The 21,101-nt window shown below is 31.8% G+C and overlaps 1 protein-coding gene across 3 annotated transcripts in view; it reads left to right on the plus strand.

Moving 5' to 3' along the window:
• Window positions 1–19,160, plus strand: part of LOC134692560 (nuclear pore complex protein Nup155-like) — a 37,404-nt gene extending 18,244 nt beyond the window's left edge. For all 3 annotated transcript variants that reach the window (XM_063553026.1, XM_063553020.1, XM_063553034.1), the window contains exons 18-34: window positions 1,296–1,362; window positions 1,854–1,966; window positions 2,212–2,288; window positions 3,289–3,422; window positions 3,817–3,876; window positions 5,423–5,554; window positions 5,872–5,949; window positions 6,414–6,610; window positions 10,287–10,437; window positions 10,775–10,879; window positions 11,617–11,771; window positions 13,394–13,637; window positions 14,540–14,660; window positions 15,067–15,177; window positions 16,625–16,761; window positions 17,077–17,183; window positions 17,486–19,160. In XM_063553026.1, coding sequence (XP_063409096.1) covers window positions 1,296–1,362; window positions 1,854–1,966; window positions 2,212–2,288; window positions 3,289–3,422; window positions 3,817–3,876; window positions 5,423–5,554; window positions 5,872–5,949; window positions 6,414–6,610; window positions 10,287–10,437; window positions 10,775–10,879; window positions 11,617–11,771; window positions 13,394–13,637; window positions 14,540–14,660; window positions 15,067–15,177; window positions 16,625–16,761; window positions 17,077–17,183; window positions 17,486–17,621 — 2,125 coding nt within the window. In that variant the 3' untranslated portion in view covers window positions 17,622–19,160. The remainder of the gene's footprint in view (window positions 1–1,295; window positions 1,363–1,853; window positions 1,967–2,211; window positions 2,289–3,288; window positions 3,423–3,816; window positions 3,877–5,422; window positions 5,555–5,871; window positions 5,950–6,413; window positions 6,611–10,286; window positions 10,438–10,774; window positions 10,880–11,616; window positions 11,772–13,393; window positions 13,638–14,539; window positions 14,661–15,066; window positions 15,178–16,624; window positions 16,762–17,076; window positions 17,184–17,485) is intronic.
• Window positions 19,161–21,101: the final 1,941 nt, after the last annotated feature.

The raw sequence follows: 21,101 nt of genomic DNA on the forward strand, positions 1-21,101 counted from the left end.
CACAATTTTCTCAGGAACTACTATACACGGCTTTCTGTAATTTGGTTTCAGGGTTTATACAAGTCAGCTATACCGTCTGATGTGTTTTCATCACTCAACAACTTCCTGTTTACCTAGTATTCAGTGAGCAGTGGCTCACAGTTTTACTTGTTTCAGTTTTATTGCCGAGCCTGCAACTTTTGTTGCAGAAAGCTCGACAATGGGATAGTGATCCGGCGGTGGCCTCATTTTCATGGTTCAGTGACTACTTAAAAAAAAAGTTAAGATTTTTTGTAATGTTAAATTCTTTCTTATTATAAGTAATAAGATAACTATATTTGGTATGTGCGTACCTTGCAAGGTCCTCATGCCTGTCAGACAGTTTTCACTTCACCTAGACCTCATTTCATGGATCAGTGAACAAGGTTAAGTTTTGGTGGTCAAGTCCATATCTCAGATACTATAAGCAATAGGTCTAGTATATTCGGTGTATGGAAGGACTGTAAGGTGTACATGTCCAACTGGCAGGTGTCATCTGACCTTGACCTCATTTTCAAGGTTCAGTGGTTATAGTTAAGTTTTTGTGTTTTGGTCTGTTTTTCTAACACTTTTATATGCATTAGGTCAACTTTTATTTGGTGTATGGAAATATTTTATGATCTATATGTCGGTTACGCAGGTTTTATTTGACCTTGACCTCATTTTCACGGTCCATTGCTAAGTTTTAAGTGTTTGTGTTTTGGTCTGTTTTTCTTTATTTATAAGCAATAAGTCAACTATATTTGTTGTATTGAAGAATTGTTAGCTGTACATGTTTGCCTGGCATGGTTCATCTGACCTTGACCTCATTTTCATGGTTCATTGATCAATGTTTCATTTTCTAAGTTAATGTTGAGTTAATGTGACAGTTGTAATAAAGCTTTATATTTAGGTCTATCAAGATATTATCAAGGATTAGTAAAGAAGGCGAGACATTTCAGTGTGTGTACTCTTGTCTTCTACTGTCCTGATCTACTCTATAAGAAACAAAAGTTATAATATTAAGAATGAATGTATTCACAAGAACAATATTATAAAGGATTTTATATTTTATTAATATTTGTGTGCCACTATATTGTTCTCAGTGGAATCATAACTTTGCATCAGAATATAGTTGTTGGAACACTAATAATCAAAGTTTTCACATAAATCCTTATTCAATCCATATCCACATACCGGTACTTGTTCTTTATAATGCTAATATGAAAATTTTGTTATTTATGTACCATGTTGAAATACTTTGCACTGAACATTTTATCAGCGTTTTTTTCTTACAGATCTGTTTGGGACAGCAATGTTGTTTCAGATTTTCCCTGCCAAACCCAACAAGGAATTGTTAATTTAGTAAGTTGTTTAGTCTGGTTTGTTAGATATTTTAGATTCTGAACAATGTAGTAGGATATCATTTTCTTTTATCCGACAATGTGCCTACTTGCAATTGTAATTTTCTTTTTTGTTCATTTGAAAGGTTAGAATAAAGAAGTTATATACATAAAAAATGAAGTAATTGCACATAAAACTTCTGTAAATTGTAAAATCGTATGTCTATAGCAGAGAAATTACACTGACAGAAAAAACTGGCCTGTATCTTGTTTTTGATGGACTGTCTGACTGTGAAAAACATATACTAATTATTTATAGTATTTAGTAAAATTTGTACAATGGAATACTAGCATGCTATTAAATTACTTCAGGAGAGGAAAATCATGTATATGACTTGGTAATATTTATGTTATTAGTTACAGCTAACCTGTGGTGAATAGCAGATGCATTGGTAATGGTAATCATTGTAAGTCCAAGGATAATCATAAATAATTTGTATTGAAATTTTGTAGATGAATTGCAATTTATCAAATGCGATTTTGACAGAGATATTGGAGAATGTGCGAGGGTTGTCAGACTTTGTGGACTTTAACTCTAGGTTTGATACAGGACCTGCAGATACTGGGTAAGTTTTAATTCCATTTAACTATTTATGTAAATATGTTTGACAAATGTAACAGCAAAAAGATCCCTAGATTTGTTTAGATAAAGAACAATTCTATGAAAGCTTTTCATATATTTCAATTGAGTCAGAAATTTGAATGAACTGCAATAGGTGAAGAGAAACACTTACAGTCAAGTTGCAGTAAAATGATTTTGTTATGTTGACCATTTATTAATATGTTGAACCAATATCCATTACAATTTCAGTGTGATGCCTGCAATGGCATTTTCACCACGATACATGATGAGCCATGGGGATGATCAAATTAAAAAGAAATTACAAGGTATATGTTTTATCATAGGACATAAATTGTGCTATTTTAATTAAGTCTCCTTTTAAAGTTTCAATTGAGAATCTTATTCAGTCAGGGATACAACTGAAAGCAGTTTTGTTTTAATAATTTATTTCAGCTATATTTTTCAAGGCTTAGTAAATTTGGTATATTTGACAAATATTGACAATGATCTTTCATTTGCCCCAAAGTTGGTCATCAGGTGCAAAAAGCGTCAATTTTGACAATTTTCGTCCTTTCTCTTGACCCAGAAGACCCAGGGATGCTGGTAAAGGTATCCAGATGTATCCTGCATGTAGAGTGGACCCTAGTTAACAAATTGACTCCAACAGTTGTAAGGTGGGAGTGAATCTTGATCTTGGTTCAGTAGTCTACAGAAGGTCATTTGGACCCAAAAAATGGAACTTTTACTTCAAATGGACTTGAAACTGGAAATAGTCGTTTCCTATGCTTGTTTCAATAATAACAATCAGTAGTTATATGGCCATGGGTTTGCACTATTTTTGCAAGTTTTGTGCCTCTGAACTTCCTGTGTAAGACACAGATGTGAAGCCCACCCCTCCAGAAAACCAAGTTTCAGCCAATTTCAATTTTCCAAGTCCGTATTTGTGCTCAAATTGCAACTTATACATGAGAAACATGATTATGGATAGCCTCTGGTTGACGGAACATGCATAACTTTTAAAATAAGTATCATAAAGTGGACTTCTAAAAGTATGGAACGCCATTGGAGCCAAATAATGGTGGTCTGGGTACGCCCGTCATATGACGGTCAACGCATGGTAAGGGTTAATTAACCAATGTTTTCCCAGTTGAAAGGAAATTTCTCCTCTTTGAATTGCTATTTTCCTAAACATGCATGAAATATTTCCCACTGGACGTTAAGCTACTAACAATCAATTTATCTTTGAATTATTAAGAAGTTTCTATGCATAAAGTATGTCAAAATATAAAAATAAGTTTAAAAACCAATGAATCAATTATTTTGTAGCCGAAGCACAGAAGATGGAGAAGATTTCATTACAACATGTCCAAGATTTGATTCATCAAGTAGAAGAGGTTTTAGGACTATTAAAAGTTTTATGTGATCATCCGTTCCATCATGTAGCTGCAGCATTATCTAAAGTAAGTTACTTCACACATTTATTGATTGCTAAGTTTTACTGTTGTATTCATGCACATTAATTGATTGCTAAGTTTTACTGTTTTATTCTTGCAATGACACAGCAATCTTGTTATCATTTTGTTTTAAAACAGAGCAGGACTTAAAAGATATTTCAAAACATGATGTCCAAGCAATGCTATGTGAAGTATCTAATTTATGTAAAAAAGAATAATGTCAATTTAAAGAAGTTCATCAATAAATTACTAGATTCAGTTTCCCTCATATGTAAGATGATCTTATGAATTCAGAATGATGATGATAGAACTTCTGAAAAGCTATTTGCTCAGTATTTTGTTCAGTTGTTGACAATATATATATTGAAAATTTCATGATGTTGATATTTTATTATTTAAGGATCAACAGAATCAGCTAAGAACAATGACACTGAAGCAGCTTGTTGTAACTGGGAAAGAGGTATTTTAAAGATTCTATAACTTGTTTAATTTATATAAGACTTTTATATAAACTTTGTACAATTTAGAGTTAAACATGTTGAAAAGACACCAGTGTATTGTGGTGTCACGGAAGAGAAGTTCCTTCATAATATAAGTTCCAATGGAAAAACCATTCTGGAATATTATTTCCACAGGAATAACTATTACAGTAGATGTTCCTAACGGAATAAATAGTATAGAATATTTGTTCCGACAGGTTCAGGTATTATGCCATTGTTTATAATAAAATTTCCACTGGAACTTCTGTTAGGTGGAACAAATATACGTTGACAGTGGAACTCTTTATGTCTGGTGTCAAAGTTCTGTCTCATTGACTCATACCCCACATCTTCTTTTGATCTTGATTATATATAAATACACAAATGTAAAGAGTAATATCTACACAGTCATGTATATCTCTTGTTAATTACAGATAAACTAGACACTCATATTTATCTCTAAATAATGACAGATAACTTCTTAGTTATCTAAATCTTCTCTAAATCTTAGAAGAAAAAAACAAAAAAGTATTTATAATTATCAAAACAAGAGTACCGGTATATATTTTTTAGCTCACCTGGCCCAAAGGGCCAAGTGAGCTTTTTTCATCACTTGGTGTCCGTAGTCGTTAACTTTTACAAAATTTCTTCTCCTCTGAAACTACCAGGCCAAACTAAACCAAACTTGGCCACAATCATCATTTGGGTATCTAGTTTAAAAAATGTGTGGTGTGACCCAGCCAACCAACCAAGATGGCCACCATGGCTAAAATAGAACATAGGGGTAAAATGCAGTTTTTGGCTTATAACTCAAAAACCAAAGCATTTATGGCAAATCTGACATGGGGGTAAAAATTTTTATCAGGTCAAGATCTATCTGCCCTGAAATTTTCAGATGAATCAGACAACCCGTTGTTGGGTTGCTACCCCTTAACTGGTAATTTTAAGGAAATTTTGCTGTTTTGGGTTATTATCTTGAATATTATTATAGATAGAGATAAACTGTAAGAAACAATAAATGTCGGCAAAGTAAGATCTACAAATAAGTCAACATGACCAAAATTGTCAGTTGACCCCTTTAGGAGTTATTGCCCTTTATAGTCATGTTTAAACCATTTTTTCGTAAATCTTAGTAATCTTTTACAAAAATCTTTTCCTCGAAAACTACTGGGCCAAGTTAATTATAGATAGACATAATTGTAAGCAGCTAGAATGTTCAGTAAATTAAGATGTACAAACACATCACCATCACCAAAGCACAATTTTGTCATGAATCCATCTGCGTCCTTTGTTTAATATTTACATAGACCAAGGTGAGCGACACAGGCTCTTTAGAGCCTCTAGTTTATACATCGATGAAACTTTTCAAGAGTCCAGTGTATAACAAAAAATTGTAATTACACTAAAATTGATACATTGCAGTCAGTTCAAATAGTTTTAAGAAATATGTTTTACAACACCATGTAACTTCGTGCTTCATGGGTGTCTAATGAAGACCTGTTCTCTCATTGTGTATTTTAATTTCAGATGTGTACATCACTGATTACAAGTTTAATCAACATATATTTAAATGACAATGCTAGTATAGATTTAGTCAATACCAGATTGAGAGAAGTCTGCCCTACATTGTATAGCTCTGATGATGCTACTTGTTCCAAGGTAAAGAGTATGTCTAATTTACTTTAGTAAGGGGAATGCAAGTTTATAGCATTTTGGGGGAAATACACACAAAAATTATTTGTTTGAAAAATTCAGATGAATTTAGTTTTATACATTTTAAGAAGTGAAAGCCTTAAAGTATTTCAAAAGGAATTTGTTATATATCACTTATCTGTTTATGGAAACTTAAGAATGTGATATGAAAAGGGAAATAGTTGCTAAATTAAAAAAATGGTGTAAAAAAAACCAATTACAGATATATGTAGAAACTTTTTTAAGCATCTCTTAATATTCCTATAAAATATTAACTTTTTCAGGCCAATGAATTACTACAGGCAGCTAGAGTTAATCAAAATCAAACAGAAAAAAGAAAACAGTTGTTAGAATCACTTAAGGTAAGGATTTAGAATAGCTTTTATAGATTTATTTTTTTAAATGTGGATTTTGTATGATAAGAATTCAATTTTGATGCATGTTTAATGAAGAAATAATTGTTGTCGGTCATATACATTCTGAGTGTACAAGAAGCCTGAAAAAGCTCAGATATTTTCAATATAAGAGAATTCTTTAAAAAAAAGGGACAGAGAAAGTCATAGAGAAATTAAAATATTATTACACCAAAAACAAAGTATGAGTTCTAGCATGTAGAACTTTATACAGTTAGATTGGAAAAGTAAGTACATCATGGGTTATAATTTGAAATTTAAGAATTACCTAATATATTCTCATCTTGTTTTTTTATATACAGTTGTGTTTCATTAATATCTTTTACTATTATAAAAATAAAACCATGGATAAGTTTATTAATTTTGTATAAAAGAAAAATGTAAGATTCAATTATTGGTGTTTTGTTTTGAAGTTGTACAAAGAAGTTACCCAACCTCTACAGCTTCCAGGTGTATGTAATTCATTTGCATTAGTACACTTCTTTGAGGGGATTGTTGACCTTTGTTTGACCTTGTCTGCTAAACGAGACCCACAGCAGTTAGCAGTTCATTACTATCGTAGTGGAGAACCACAAGAGGATCTTCAAGGGATGACAGCACATTTAGCAAGGTACAAAGGACCACATTAATTAATTCACCATGTGGTAATTGATGGGAGTTGTTGTCTTTATTGTTGTTTAAGGTACAAAAATGTATATTCCTAATTCTAACATGACGTCCTTCAAACGCTTTGAGTACACACCCGTGGTAAAATATGAATATATTGCATTGGCTGTTCCGATCCTACTCCCACATCATATGTTTTTTTATGAATGAAGTACCCATGTCATAGAATGATGACGTTATAATTTAAGCATTTTATGGGAAAATACACGCTTCTGATACCAAATCATCACAACAAGGAAATGTAAACAAACGATGCTAAAATGTGGTATAAGCCCATTTTTTTATACATAGAAGACATATAAGTGAATTATCATTAAAAACCATCCAAAATTATCTAAGGCCGTTTTTATTTAATAAGTTGGTTTACGGACATCAGCCCAAAAAACTTAGGGTAGGAGGAGGGGAAAAAAAATAATTTAAACTAGATCTTTCCAGTTTGTTTTTTTTTACTTGGTTTACGGATATCAGCAGAGCTCACATTTCTTCAGAATTATAGGGAGAAGTGACTTCTCTTTTTGAAACTGATAGGGGGAAGTGGTGATATTTGAAAGAGAAGTGCTCATTCATGTGGTGCCCTACAATGTTTGGATTTTACTATAGTATAAAGGGTGACGGTTCATATGTAAATAATGTTCTTTTTATATTGTTCAATTCATATCTGAGTATACAAATAAAGTTACATTTCAAATTAAAAGTTTTACTTGGGTTCTTGCGAGAAACTTCCAACTAAATATTTAATATCTAACACTAAATTTTTTTTTGTTTTTTGAAAAATGTAAAGAAATTATGATATATCAGTTACAATTTAATTCAAAACTATCTTAAGTATGAAATTCAGTGTTTCTCATAAAAAAATATATAAGTTATTAAGCTGGGCCATAATATATTGATATTAGCTAGTGTAATAGTCTCAGAGTTAAGCAACTTTAATCAAGTTTGAAACAAATTCAATCCATAAAAAAATATAGGGAATTATATACACCAATCAATTAGATGTAACTAAAAGTCTCTTAATGCATGTGAAATACATAATTTTCCCCTTTGTGGTCAATATTCGTCTGTCAGTTGTTCCATCCGTGCATCCGTAATAATTATTGTAAAAGTACGGATTTCGGTCTTAGCTGGTCCGGTTCAGATTCGTAGTTTAGAAATCGGTAAATGGCGGACGAATGCAAGAAAATTTACAAAAATAAACGATGTTTGACAAGTTATTTGGAAAGTGGAAAGGAACATGACGTTTTTAATGCAATAAATGGATTAAACATTTACTAGAGGCAACTTTTATCATGTTTAAATGAAGTATCAAACTTATTTTGCCGCCGAAATTTAGGTTGATGTACGTTTTCGAGTAACAAGCACCGGAACTTGCAAAAATGTTCGAGGTGATAAAAAGTTGTATTTTTTATCAAATAAACTGCTACACACTGCAAATACAATGCTTCAGCCTCTTTTCTTAAGATAATGAACCGTTTATGTCTTAATTTCTTTAATTATCAATAAAAAAAATGATGTTTCATCAACTTTGTAAAAATTGAAAAATGTCCGATGACGGAAGCGACTGAAAGCGAGTATCGTCAAGAACAGGGCTACTTGTTTTCGCTTTTGGGTGTCAGGGAAAGCTAACCAGACACGTTTCCGGTAAACTGGTTAACGATTTTTTAATGCAGTAATAGGAACCAGAATACAAAACGTAAACACAAAAATTCCGTTAAAAATTTTCTTAGTAAATCGATAAATATGAGGTCGGCGAAAATAATTTTTAAGGACAAATATGCGTTTATTTTTATTTGAATTATTGAAAATTCGGGGCGGCAGATCTGTAAACCAACTTATTTAATAAAAACGGCCTAAATAAGTTTTGTGAATCGTTTGAGCATGTCTCTTATTTTGTTTGCTCCATTCTTTTACATCAATCTTAAAGTGCATTAATTTATGGGAACGGCAAATAATGGCCTCCACCTAGAGCTCTTTGATCCAAAAAAAAATGCCGTATTTGTCCTATTAGAATCGAAATAATTCATGGGGGCTTGAATATATCTAGATTTTACCACGGGTTGTCCCTTTATGCCGATATTTTACCCCTCGCTATCGCTCAGGGTAAAATATTTGTCATAAAGGGCCAACCCGTGGTAAAATAACGATATATTCAAGCCCCCATGAATTATTTCTTAATCAAAATCAAGAAACACTTGAAAAAAGTCGAGGTTACATGTGTGTTTCTCTTCAGTTGTGTTAGTGTACAGATTATCAAGTCAAGGTTACATGTGTGTTTCTCTTCAGTTGTTTTACTGTACAGAAAGTCAAGGTTACATGTGTGTTTCTCTTCAGTTGTTTTACTGTACAGATTATCAAGTCAAGGTTACATGTGTGTTTCTCTTCAGTTGTTTTACTGTACAGAAAGTCAAGGTTACATGTGTGTTTCTCTTCAGTTGTTTTACTGTACAGATTATCAAGTCAAGGTTACATGTGTGTTTCTCTTCAGTTGTTTTACTGTACAGAAAGTCAAGGTTACATGTGTGTTTCTCTTCAGTTGTTTGACTGTACAGATTATCAAGTCAAGGTTACATGTGTGTTTCTCTTCAGTTGTTTTACTGTACAGAAAGCCAAGGTTACATGTGTGTTTCTCTTCAGTTGTTTTACTGTACAGATTATCAAGTCAAGGTTACATGTGTGTTTCTCTTCAGTTGTTTTACTGTACAGAAAGCCAAGGTTACATGTGTGTTTCTCTTCAGTTGTTTTACTGTACAGATTATCAAGTCAAGGTTACATGTGTGTTTCTCTTCAGTTGTTTTACTGTACAGATTATCATATCTTTTTCAAAATCTTGCAGAGCAATTTGGAGTAGAAAACAAGGCTTTAATACCATGTCCAAAAACAATTTGTGATCATTATAAGAATTTTTATATTTTTACTGTGCAAGTCTTGTTTTTTCATAGTTTTAATGCTACACAATAGATTTTAATACTCCCAACTATGAAACATGTTATAAAGATTTGTGTACTTAAGTTAACTTTTAGTTTTGTTAAGATAAAATTTGTATATTTATGGATATTTGAATCGTTGGATTATTAATTCTTTGTATTACTTTGACCTTAGGGCTATTCCAGGAAAAAATGTATGGAGGGGTTGGAAGGCAGTTTTTGTCAGCACCCGCCACCCAGGCAATTGTAATTGAAAACTATTGTGCATTATAGTGTGAAAAGTTGCTCTGATACCCATCACCTATGTATTATTTATAAAATGTGCCTTCAAACCCCCTCCCCCCCCCTAACATTTTTTTTCTGGAATAGCCCTTAACTTTTTAAGGTTAAGAAAGTTAGAAATTGCAAAAATTGAGTAATTTTCTATGCATTCTCAATTTGGTTTGATAAAAACATAATGTTTTGACAATTCCAATTGTTGTATGACACCAGAGGAGCAAAGTTATTGGATTTATTCAATATGTTAAATTACCTGTTTTTAATTTACTGGGAAATTACAGTATTTTATTCAACCAATGTCATATTATGTTGAAAGGTTAGCAAATATATTGTTATATATCAAATTTTCATTTCAATTTTTATCGATTGTTTAAAAAAAAATATACTAAAAAATAAGTGATAATCATTGTTTATTTACAGAATGGAATGTTACAACTGTATAACAGACACTCTTGGATACCTGATGTCTGCCAGTGTATCCCACCCACAGGCACCAAGTATACCTAAGGGGCCAGGACCCCCTCCAACGCCAGATCCTAGCATACTAAATGCAAATGATGCGGAAAAATATGTAAGGATAAAGATACCAAAAACAAGTTAATAATGATTTCATGATTATTGTTTTGGCTCCGTAATCAATAAAGCAGTTCAGATAGTCCTTTTAGCAACCTTAACTTTTACCTCTGGTATATGTATGTCTCACACAATTCATTCGATCTTGACTTGGTCTATTAGTTAATGTTTTATTTTTGTGTTTAGAATATATTACAAGATACCATATGAATTATTTGTGTTTTGTTTGTCGTATAGAATGATTCTAAGGTGTCTAGTATGACCATGATCTCAAAGACATTGAAGCAGATTTGTTTATGAAAGATATATGATACCGTAGTATTTTTATTTTACAGAAATCCGATGTTTTCACATTGGCATTACGGTCTAAAGATGAACTGTTCCATGTTGCTTTATATGATTGGTTATGTAATGGTAACATGACAGAAAAACTATTAGAGGTAGGTACTTAATACATACAGAGCTTACCTTATATGTTTACTTCATTGAGAGTAATTGTGTTTAAGAAATGGTTCTTTCATGCCATGCTCTTTGCTCATGATAGCATGTGTAGACATTATATTTGTCATGTGTCTTTATATATAGTCAGTTTGTGAGGTGTAAAATGTTGACAAATATAATGTCTACCCATATTAAAATGAGCATAGAGCATGGCTTCAAAGCGCACCTATATTATGCCATCAAAACACATCCATTTTGTTTTCATGAAGCCAAAACATTATAAAAAATTAACTGTTTAACCATAAAGAAATAAACAGATACAAGTAAACTTACTTTTAGAATGATTTTATTAATTTTCCTAGTAAGCAATGCCATAACAAAAGTCAATATTGATTTCTAGTGTTGTTCAAAACACAGCTGACGTTACAATTTCAATTGTGACATCAATCACATGCAGGTCATGTTATATAGGAAATATGAAATATTCAAATTAGAATGCTAAATAGTCTAAGCACTAAATTATATTAAGGAAATGGTGAGGCTTTCCTGCAGATACCTTTCTAAGAACAATATCTCTCTATGTTCTACTGATAAAAATACATTTACTTATTCGCTGTAGCAGAATTACTCCTACAGGTACTGTTATTTATCAAGAGAGATTCAACTTACCATATAGAGGTATACTTGACAATTGGTTAATAGTTTTTGATAATATAAAACTTTCTAAAAAAACTAGGTGCAGTCTCCTTTCCTTGAAAGCTACTTGAAAAGAAAAGCTGGGTACCAGGGTGAAGCTGTACAAGCATTAGATATGTTATGGAAATATTACGAGAAGCTAAGAAACTTTCCAGCCGCAGCTAAAATATTGTCAAAATTAGCAGAAAGACATGGGTAAGTAGTATTTAATTCGTTGAAACCATGTCTTACCTTATGTTTGTTGTTGAGTGGTATACTTTTTCAGTTAGGTTTTTTTAATGTGAATTATTTTCTCCCCCGTTTTACTCCTCTGAAAATTAAATTTGTCTTAACTAGATATCGTAGAAAAAAACAAACACAGTATAAAGTTGAGCATTCTGTACAAGATAGCCTTTAATTCAACATGTTTAACATCAATCTTTACAATAACAATACATAAATGAATCAATTTTTACCATACACAAGTTGATAAGAAACGATTAGGTTACATGTAAAAAGGGTAAGGGGTGGGATGGTGGGGAATGGTATACCAAACTAACCTAGTCCTTACTATCTTGTAACAAGCGTTGCATTGGTCAAACACCAAACACACCTGAAATCTTCCTTATATAGTGACTGCCAAAATCGTCCCAACAGAAAGAAATTCAATGGGTATTACCCCATCTCATTTAAAAGACTGTTACATATAAAACATAGGGCCGTAAAGAAATGTATATAATAGATATATTATGCAGATGCAAAAAATGAGGAGAGAAAAAAAGGAAAATAATGTTTTATAAATTTGACGAGTTTGAAGCCCCTCCCTGCAGGGTTTCCCCTGGGTCAATTATTTTTTTCGCCACCTCTTTCGCCAAAACAATATATTTTTCGCCACTTTATTTTTTTTTTCGCCAAATATATTTTTCTTTGAAAAATTTTCCTTTTTTTTCCAACCCCCCCTTTCACGAGAAGTGTTTTTTTCAACAAAACGAAGCATCCTATCACTTGGAATTGATCCCTCGTGTAAGGTGTAGTCATAATATTGAAGAGTTACTCTAATGCCAATCTTTTGAATAGATTTTTTCATAACGACAGTTTTCTTTTCGAGACCATCGTAAATAATTAAAACTATATGCTTGAAACATGTGTGTCACTGAAACGACTTTGAAGTACCCACTCAAATCAATGATCTATATGAAAGTTAAATGATAAAGTTTTAAATCAGAGACCTTTCTTGCTTATGAACATTTTTCGTTATAACAACAATTTTCTTTTCTGGACTATCGTTAAAAGAAGGAGAGGAAGCGTAAATTTTGCTTCAAACACGTGCGTCGCAAAGTGGTTAATAAATCCCTTTTGTGACATGTTACAGAAGCCATTTAACCATATCATTTTGTTATATCATACAATCAACACCTTTATTAATTAGTCCTTTGATGTTGATAGCTATGAATGCAATCAGCTGATTATTGATTTTCTGTCAAAATCTTAACGAGTTCAAGGTGAATTCCGAGTACTGTCTGATCGGTAAAGTCAGAGAAACCCGAAAAAAGTAAATAAACAAGATGGCTGAAAATAAATCGTTATATATATTTCTTTCGCCAAATTCTTTCGCCAATGACGAATTTTAATCGCCACAATTATTATTTTTTTGCAAATTGCGAAAATGGCGACCGCCAGCGGAAACCCTGCCTCCCTGGATTTACCAGCTAGAATGTTCAAACCCAAAAATCTAAAGAAAGGGTACAACCAAAAGGGTCATGCTTTATAATTTTTAAGATGAAACATGTCTCTATAGTGCTAGGGTACATTGTAGCGTTTTGCAATTTTTACTTTAGAAATGATGTTCGTCTACAACAAAGAATAGAATATTTGTCTCGTGCAATTATGTGTGCCAAAAGTTCTACCACTCATATCAGCTCAGCAGCAGATGGGGAATTTCTGCATGAATTAGAAGAAAAGATGGAGGTTGCTAGGTTACAATTACAAGTACAGAAAGCTTTGAGTAAACTTTCATCTAGTAGAATGGAATGTCAGGAGGCATTAAATCGTCTGGATTCAGACCTGCTTGATTTGACAATAGTAAGTGCCTTAGTTTTATATGTGGTTAACTTTAACAAACTGTCTACCTCAATCATAAATTGTCCACAGATTTTTAATGGAGAGGGATTCTGCGAGTACTGTGTTTCTTTCCTCTGCACTGCACTTACATTACATGAAATTAAAAAATACAATAACTTTTAAATATTCAGAACTTTACCAAATATTTTTTATGCTAATATGTAACATCTTCACTGTAGTTATTAGTTAAAGTCATAAGAAACCTCAAATTAAAAAAAAATGTGCATATGTTTTTTATAACTAAATGGATAGTTTTCATTATACAACTTATGTACATATATTTTTTTCTGAGGAAAATTCTTTTAATTTGTCCACATTTAGAAGAAGTTTACTTATTTTTGATTGCTTGCTTCCAGGACATATTTTCGCCGACATATTTCCGTATGCATAGTGACTCGAGCGTAACCCTCCTTGTAAAAATCCGGTGACCACAATACACATGGATCTGTCATTGAAATAAACAAATATCTGATTATACATGTTAAACACGTGCTCAATACCCATGCTTTTTGTGATTTGTTTACTATAAGGTGACTATCGGTAAAACACAGCTTCAAAACACGGCATTTAATGAGCAGCCATATTTGTTCAATCATAACAAACAGAGAGAAAAAAAATGATGATTATATGATATATTTGCGAAAATAATGATAAAATCGTGCACAGAGGACTAAGTTTATGATGTATACATGCATTGGTTCAAGAATTGGACAAACATTATTTTTCACCACTCACTCGTTTCATATGACTTTAATATGAATTAAGATTATGAAATTTGTCATTGACAAAAAAGAAGGTACAATAAATCAAATATTGAATGCTTGCTCTATTCAAATTAATGATTGAATTTGTATTGTTTACAGTTGTATGAAGACTTTGCAGACAAGTTTGATTTATCTGAATGTAAATTAGCAATAGTCCACTGTGCAGGATTGTATGACGTAGTTCTAGTTGAAAGTTTGTGGAAAGATATTATTGATAAAGGTATTATTAAAATTATATTTTGATCTTTTACAATTAAATCAGTTATATTAAACTTACACAACAAGTATTATACTTAACATGCAGATTTTGTAAAGGTATTTTTAGACAATCTCAGGAAATTTTCATGAAAATAGTCCATTTGAATTGTTTTACATTGTCATTTCAGGGCCTTTTATAGCTGACTATACTGTATGGGCTTTGCTCATTGTTGAAGGCCATACAGTGACCTATAATTGTTAATTTCTGTGTCATTTGGTGTCTTGTGGAGAGTTGTCTGATTGGTAATCATACCTCATCTTTTTTATACATATTGGTTTTTTTACACGTTTCTCCCCGTAGGAAAAAGCTTTACCTTTTCAATACACATTTCAATAACTGTTCATATATATGTGATAATCTTTTTCAGAAATATTAAGTACTGGTACAATGGATGGAAATGCTAGAGTAAAAAATCTGGACTTGAAATTAACAGCTGTAGGGAAGCTGTACATAAAAACAGAAAGATATTTCCCTTCAGGTATAATTTATAGAAATTGTATACTTATTTCAAAAAACTAAAGCCTTATTCTTAATTTGGGGATATAGAGTTACATATGTCCAGTTTTCTGTCATTCTCTAATTCAACAGTTCTCTTTCTTCATTACATAGGTAGATATTAGGATTAATTTTGGTTTAAAACTTAATAATTGCTGAGTCACAGATCAAGTTCACATTTGTTTACTTGTCTTTGTTCTGATTATTATTCTTGTAGATCTTGAGCATATTTTTAGGTTCATTTGTGTATAGTGGTGAGTTATTAAAATATTCATTTTTGTCGAGCCTTCGACTTTAGTCGAAAAAGCGAGACTAAGCGATCCTACTTTCCGTCGTCGTCGTCGTCGTCGTCGGCGGCGTCCACAAATATTCACTCTGTGGTTAAAGTTTTTGAAATTTTAATAACTTTCTTAAACTATATTGGATTTCTACCAAACTTGGACCGAAGCTTGTTTATGATCATAAGATAGTATCCAGAAGTAAATTTTGAAAAAATAAAATTCCATTTTTTCCGTATTTTACTTATAAATGGACTTAGTTTTTTCTGCGGGGAAACATTACATTCACTCTGTGTTAAAGTTTTTAGAATTTTAATAACTTTCTTAAACTATCCTTGGTTTGTACCAAACTTGGACAGAAGCTTGTTTATGATCATAAGATAGTATCCAGAAGTAAATTTTGTAAAAATAAAATTCTATTTTTTCCGTATTTTACTTATAAATGGACTTAGTTTTTTCTTTTTCTGCAGGGAAACATTACATTCACTCTGTGGTTAAAGTTTTTAGAATTTTAATAACTTTCTTAAACTATCCTTGGTTTGTACAAAACTTGGACAGAAGCTTGCTTATGATCATAAGATAGTATCCAGAAGTAAATTTTGTGAAAAAATAAATCCATTTTTTCCGTATTTACTTTTAAATGGACTTAGTTTTTCTGCGGGGAAACATTACATTCACTCTGTGGTTAAAGTTTACTTTCTTAAACTATCCTGGGTTTGTACCTAACTTGGACAGTAGCTTATTTATGATCATAAGATAGTATCCAGAAGTGAATTTGGACTTTCTTCCAGTTAACATTGCATACAGTCTGCAGTTAAAGTTTTCAAAACATTTATTAGATTCATTAACTATCCTAGATTTTTACCAAACTTGGACAGAAGCTTCTTACAATCAAAAGATAATATCAAGAGGAATATTTTTATTGATTTTTTTCCTCAGTTTTGTTGAGCCTGTGATTTAGAGCAATAGTAGGCGAGACACTGGGTTCCGCGGAACCCTTACAAATTTTTTTTCTACAATGATAAAAAATGATGGGTGGTACATGTTTCTAGGAGCCTTCAGATACATATTCATTAAGAGTTGTCACTGAGGAAGAATTGCAGTATGATCAATATCACATAAACATATAAAATAGATGTCTTTTTATTGCAGCTTTCCTCATAAAATATTTGGAACAAAGAAGTTGTGAAATGGGACTTAATACGGAATGGGTGTTTGAATTGATGTTAGAGACAGGACTAGCGCCATCTAGGGTGTTTGAAATCTATGATAGATTATTTAAGTCTAGGGTATGTCTTTTGATTTATACAGATAACACTTTGTGTTCTTGGTTTAGTTGTAAAGTTGTCCTTTTTGAGAATGATAGGATTAATTAAAGTGCCTGATTACTAAGGGATTGTTTAATGACCTTGACTACCCATGAGGTAGTTGCCTCTTGGTTTAAACTCTTTAATGTTATCAGTAATACAATAATGAATGTTTCATTGATATGTTTTTGTGTATTTCAGCTGATTAAAGATATAAATTATTATGATTCAAATGAATTCTCCCTAAATCATATCAATTGACTTTGTCCTTATATGTAATGTTCTTTACAATTGTAGGATCCATTCTGGCTATCAGTACAGAAACCTCTGAGATTGCTGGAAGTTCTGTGTAAACTTTTATGTCATTTAGTGGCAAATCCAGCTCTAATACCAATGTATGATAGGTAGGTATATTCCATTTTATTAATATGAACATCATCATGTGTGGTACCCAGATTCATCCTGGGCCTAATTTATAGTTGAAACAGAATTTGAACTATTGTTATAGCATTTAATTATGAAGCCATATTTATTTACAATGAAGTTTTAATTTGTGTAAGTGTCAAGTTGTGTTTAAATTTTATAAAACTTTCTTGTCATGTTAAATGCCTAAATTTTGAAGCCAGTGTTCATAAAAATATTTAATAGTATTTGACCTTATTTGTAGTATTTTCAAATTAATAATTTCATGCTCTCTGTTTTCTAGGAGAACTTTTACAACTGTGTGCCTTGATTCAGTGGCAAGTTACTTGGTAGAACTACAGGCTATGAGAAGTACAGAATCACATATAAGACTGATCAATCAGTTTAAAAGACTTCAGTCAGAACTGGAGCGTTTGTGACAGCCATAAATCTTTAATGAGATATTATGTAAATTATTTTATAAAGTATTGTGAATAATCAAAGTGATTAAATTGTGAGCTATGTTTTTATTACCGTTATGCAAAACAACATTTTAAAAACAATTTCTGTAGTATAGCCTGAATTTTATTTGGCTTTTGAGTTATTAAACATCTACACAGTGAGTGAGCTTAAGATCACATTAAACAAGCAATTATCCCTAGAGTCAGCTAAAAATTACATTCATTGGAGATTCATTCCTTAAGTGTGCTGAAAATTGTATTCAGTGAGCATCCATACATTGATCAAGCACACAATTACATTCAGTGAGCTTCATTACCTTGAGTGAAGTAAAAATCCTTTTAAATGAACATCTTTACCTTGAGCTAAGTAAAAATTTACATTCAAAGAACATCAAAGAAGGGATAATAAGTATCTCTGCGTTCATATAGCTTGGTGTAATGATGCATCTGAGGATGTATATCAGTATTTCACCAAATAAAAGGGTTACTTGCCCTTCATTTTGAAGTTTAGCATTTGGGGTTTTAAGTAAGCTTTAACCTTGCCCAATTCTATATGTGTCCGTTCTAAAGCAGGAGCATGTTGTTCGTGGTTGTCAGTGGTTCATGTCTGCCATATTTGTTTTTTCCTAAATTGATAATATTGTTTCACATTATCATGTCAAGGCCTTTTATAGCCAACATACGATATGCCTTAAATTGCTTACATCTACTCTTTCGACTTTTGGTGGCTATTTGTTTCATTGGTTATCATACCACATCACCTTATTTTTACTTTGTAATTGTGGATCATCTATGTTTATTTATGTGAGTGAATCATTAAAGAATTACTCCCAGCTCTGTTTATCCTTGATATAATTATTGCCATATTCATTGACTTACATTGATTATATTTAAAATAATATGAAATAAAAATGTACTGTGGTTACATTAGGATATGGCATACTTTGGCCTCCAGTGCCTATTATATCATACATATCCAGGAACTGTTTGCCACTTGAAGTATAAACTATCAATGTCAACTAATTTAAAGCTATGTAACATTTTTAAAACAAAAACAAAATCTGTAAATTATCTTCATATAAAATTTTCATTGAAATAATAAAAAGAAAAAGAAATGGTTGTCTTATTCTGTAATTATTATACACATCAGAAGGTCCGGAATTAAACCAAACAGACATATAGGTTTACCTGTGTCCTTCAATATGCACCCTTTTTCTACAAATTTTTATGAGGCCTTGATGGATAAAGGTGATCTAAAGTATGTTTTTGTATATTGATCAAGACCAAATTGCATTTTCTTCACATTACCCTGTTCTTAACATAACAGTGTTCCATGAGCATAAATTTTTGGTATCTATCATTTACACTGTCCACAATTTTTGCCTTGTTTTCATGCAAAAAAAGCATCTAATCCAGATTGGTTTCCTTCTTCAGAAAAGGAAGTGTATGGTTGTGTTATGTTTATTCCAAAGTTAATGTGTGAAATTTTTATTAAAGAAGGGCCATTTAAGAACCTCATTGATAATTATTGTACATTGTAGAAATGTCTTAAATATATTGAACCTCGCTTTTTATATATGAAAATTCAAATATATCACTAGTATATGTAAATTCAAATGAATATATAAAAAAAAAGATGATTGCCAATGAGTCAACCCTCTACAAGAGACTAAATGACACATACAAACAACTTTAGGTTACTGTACGCCCTCCTACAATGAGCAAAGTCCACACTGTAAAGTTGGCTATAAAAGGCCCCAAATGACTATGTTAAACAGTTCAAACGAGATAACTAACAGCCTACTTAATGTACAAATAAATGAACGAAAAACAAATATGTAACACAGCAACAAATGACAACCACTGAATTACTGGCTCTGTCACGGAATAGGAGTTTCTTTAGAGTATAAGTTCCAAATGGAAACACTATTCTGGAATATTATTTCCACTGGAATAAATATTGCAGTAAATGGTCCTAATGGAATAAATGGTATAGAATATTTGTTCCAACAGGAACAGATATTATGACATTGTTTATAACAAAGTTTCCATTGGAACTTCTGTTAGGTGGAACAAATATATGTTGACAGCTCCTGATTTGGGACAGGCACATACCAGTACATACAGAATGTGGCCAGGTTGAACTTGTTTGAAAGCGCCAACCCTTCCATAACCTGGGACAGTGGTATATCAGTACAACATGCAAACAAATTATGAAAATCACATCTGATGGATTATAAAGAGAAATACATCTAAATAAATCACAGAGTTGACAGAGACCTGTACTTGTACATTCCAGAAGACACTCAGAACAGATCTGAGAGTACTCTCAGTTGCTGACAGCTAGTTCAAAGCCAAAAACAGCTAATAAATAAAAAAAATATGCATCTAGGACTAAATTAACAATTAGAATACACCCAACATCCAATGGATTTATTGTAAACAGTCAGAAAAACATGAGCTTGTGCAATGCCAAGATACAGATATTGACAGATTGTAGAGCCATGAATGTGCATATGTTTATAACAATAACATTTAAAAATCTAATTGCAGTGTTGAATTGATAACCTTTTAAAATAATTTTATTTGAAGGATCGATAAATTTACCAAGATCTTTTCTCCTTTTCCTGGCTTTCCTGTTTGAAAGAAGTTTTTTTACAGGTACAACCAAACTTCAAAACCAAATCTTTATATCTATGGAAGAATTAAGAAAAGGTTTTAAGTAATTTGTAGTAATCCCTTACTTAATAATTTACCAGTAAACCAGATTTCATTCATTAAAATCCGAAACATCACAACAGACAACGGCATAGCAAATGAGTTTTGATGTATAAACCCTAAAATGGTGCCAAAGGAACATCACCATTCAAAAAAGGAAAATTAACAAAAGGGACCAGCAAATCGTCCCCTTTGTCATAATTACAATTATAATTAAATGCTACTGAGTAAAACTGGAATATTTAAATAGGAAAGGACAATTATTACAGTTATTTATTTGATTTATTTAAAAAAGGTTCATTTGGGTTGATTTTGGCAGTATATTTAGAAACTTCTTGATTGTTTAACACAAAAACATCGTTAAGATAACGGTTTATGTTGAATTTACAAATTAAATGAAATTTACACACGTCTTTACTGGGTTAAAGATAAACTGATTCATTTTAATACAAGAACAAGTCTGCTATTAAAGGAGCATAATTAGTGCCCATTGGGATACCTGCAACCTGTCAATAAACTTTATTGCTGAAAGGACGTTTAAAAAGCTATACTAAAGGACTGTGTTAAAAAAAATATGTCTAAATTGATGCACAAAAAGCTATCAGAAATGTCAATTCTCAGTAAAAACTTGAAAAGTTGAAAAGTCTGAACTGATGCACAAATGTGATTACTGCCAGAATTTTTCTCATCTGCATACTAGCGTTGCTGAGCTTTATTCAATATCTATCAGCGAAGGCAATT

Source organism: Mytilus trossulus, chromosome 1, assembly GCF_036588685.1.
Source record: "Mytilus trossulus isolate FHL-02 chromosome 1, PNRI_Mtr1.1.1.hap1, whole genome shotgun sequence".
Taxonomy (NCBI): Eukaryota; Metazoa; Mollusca; class Bivalvia; order Mytilida; family Mytilidae; genus Mytilus; species Mytilus trossulus.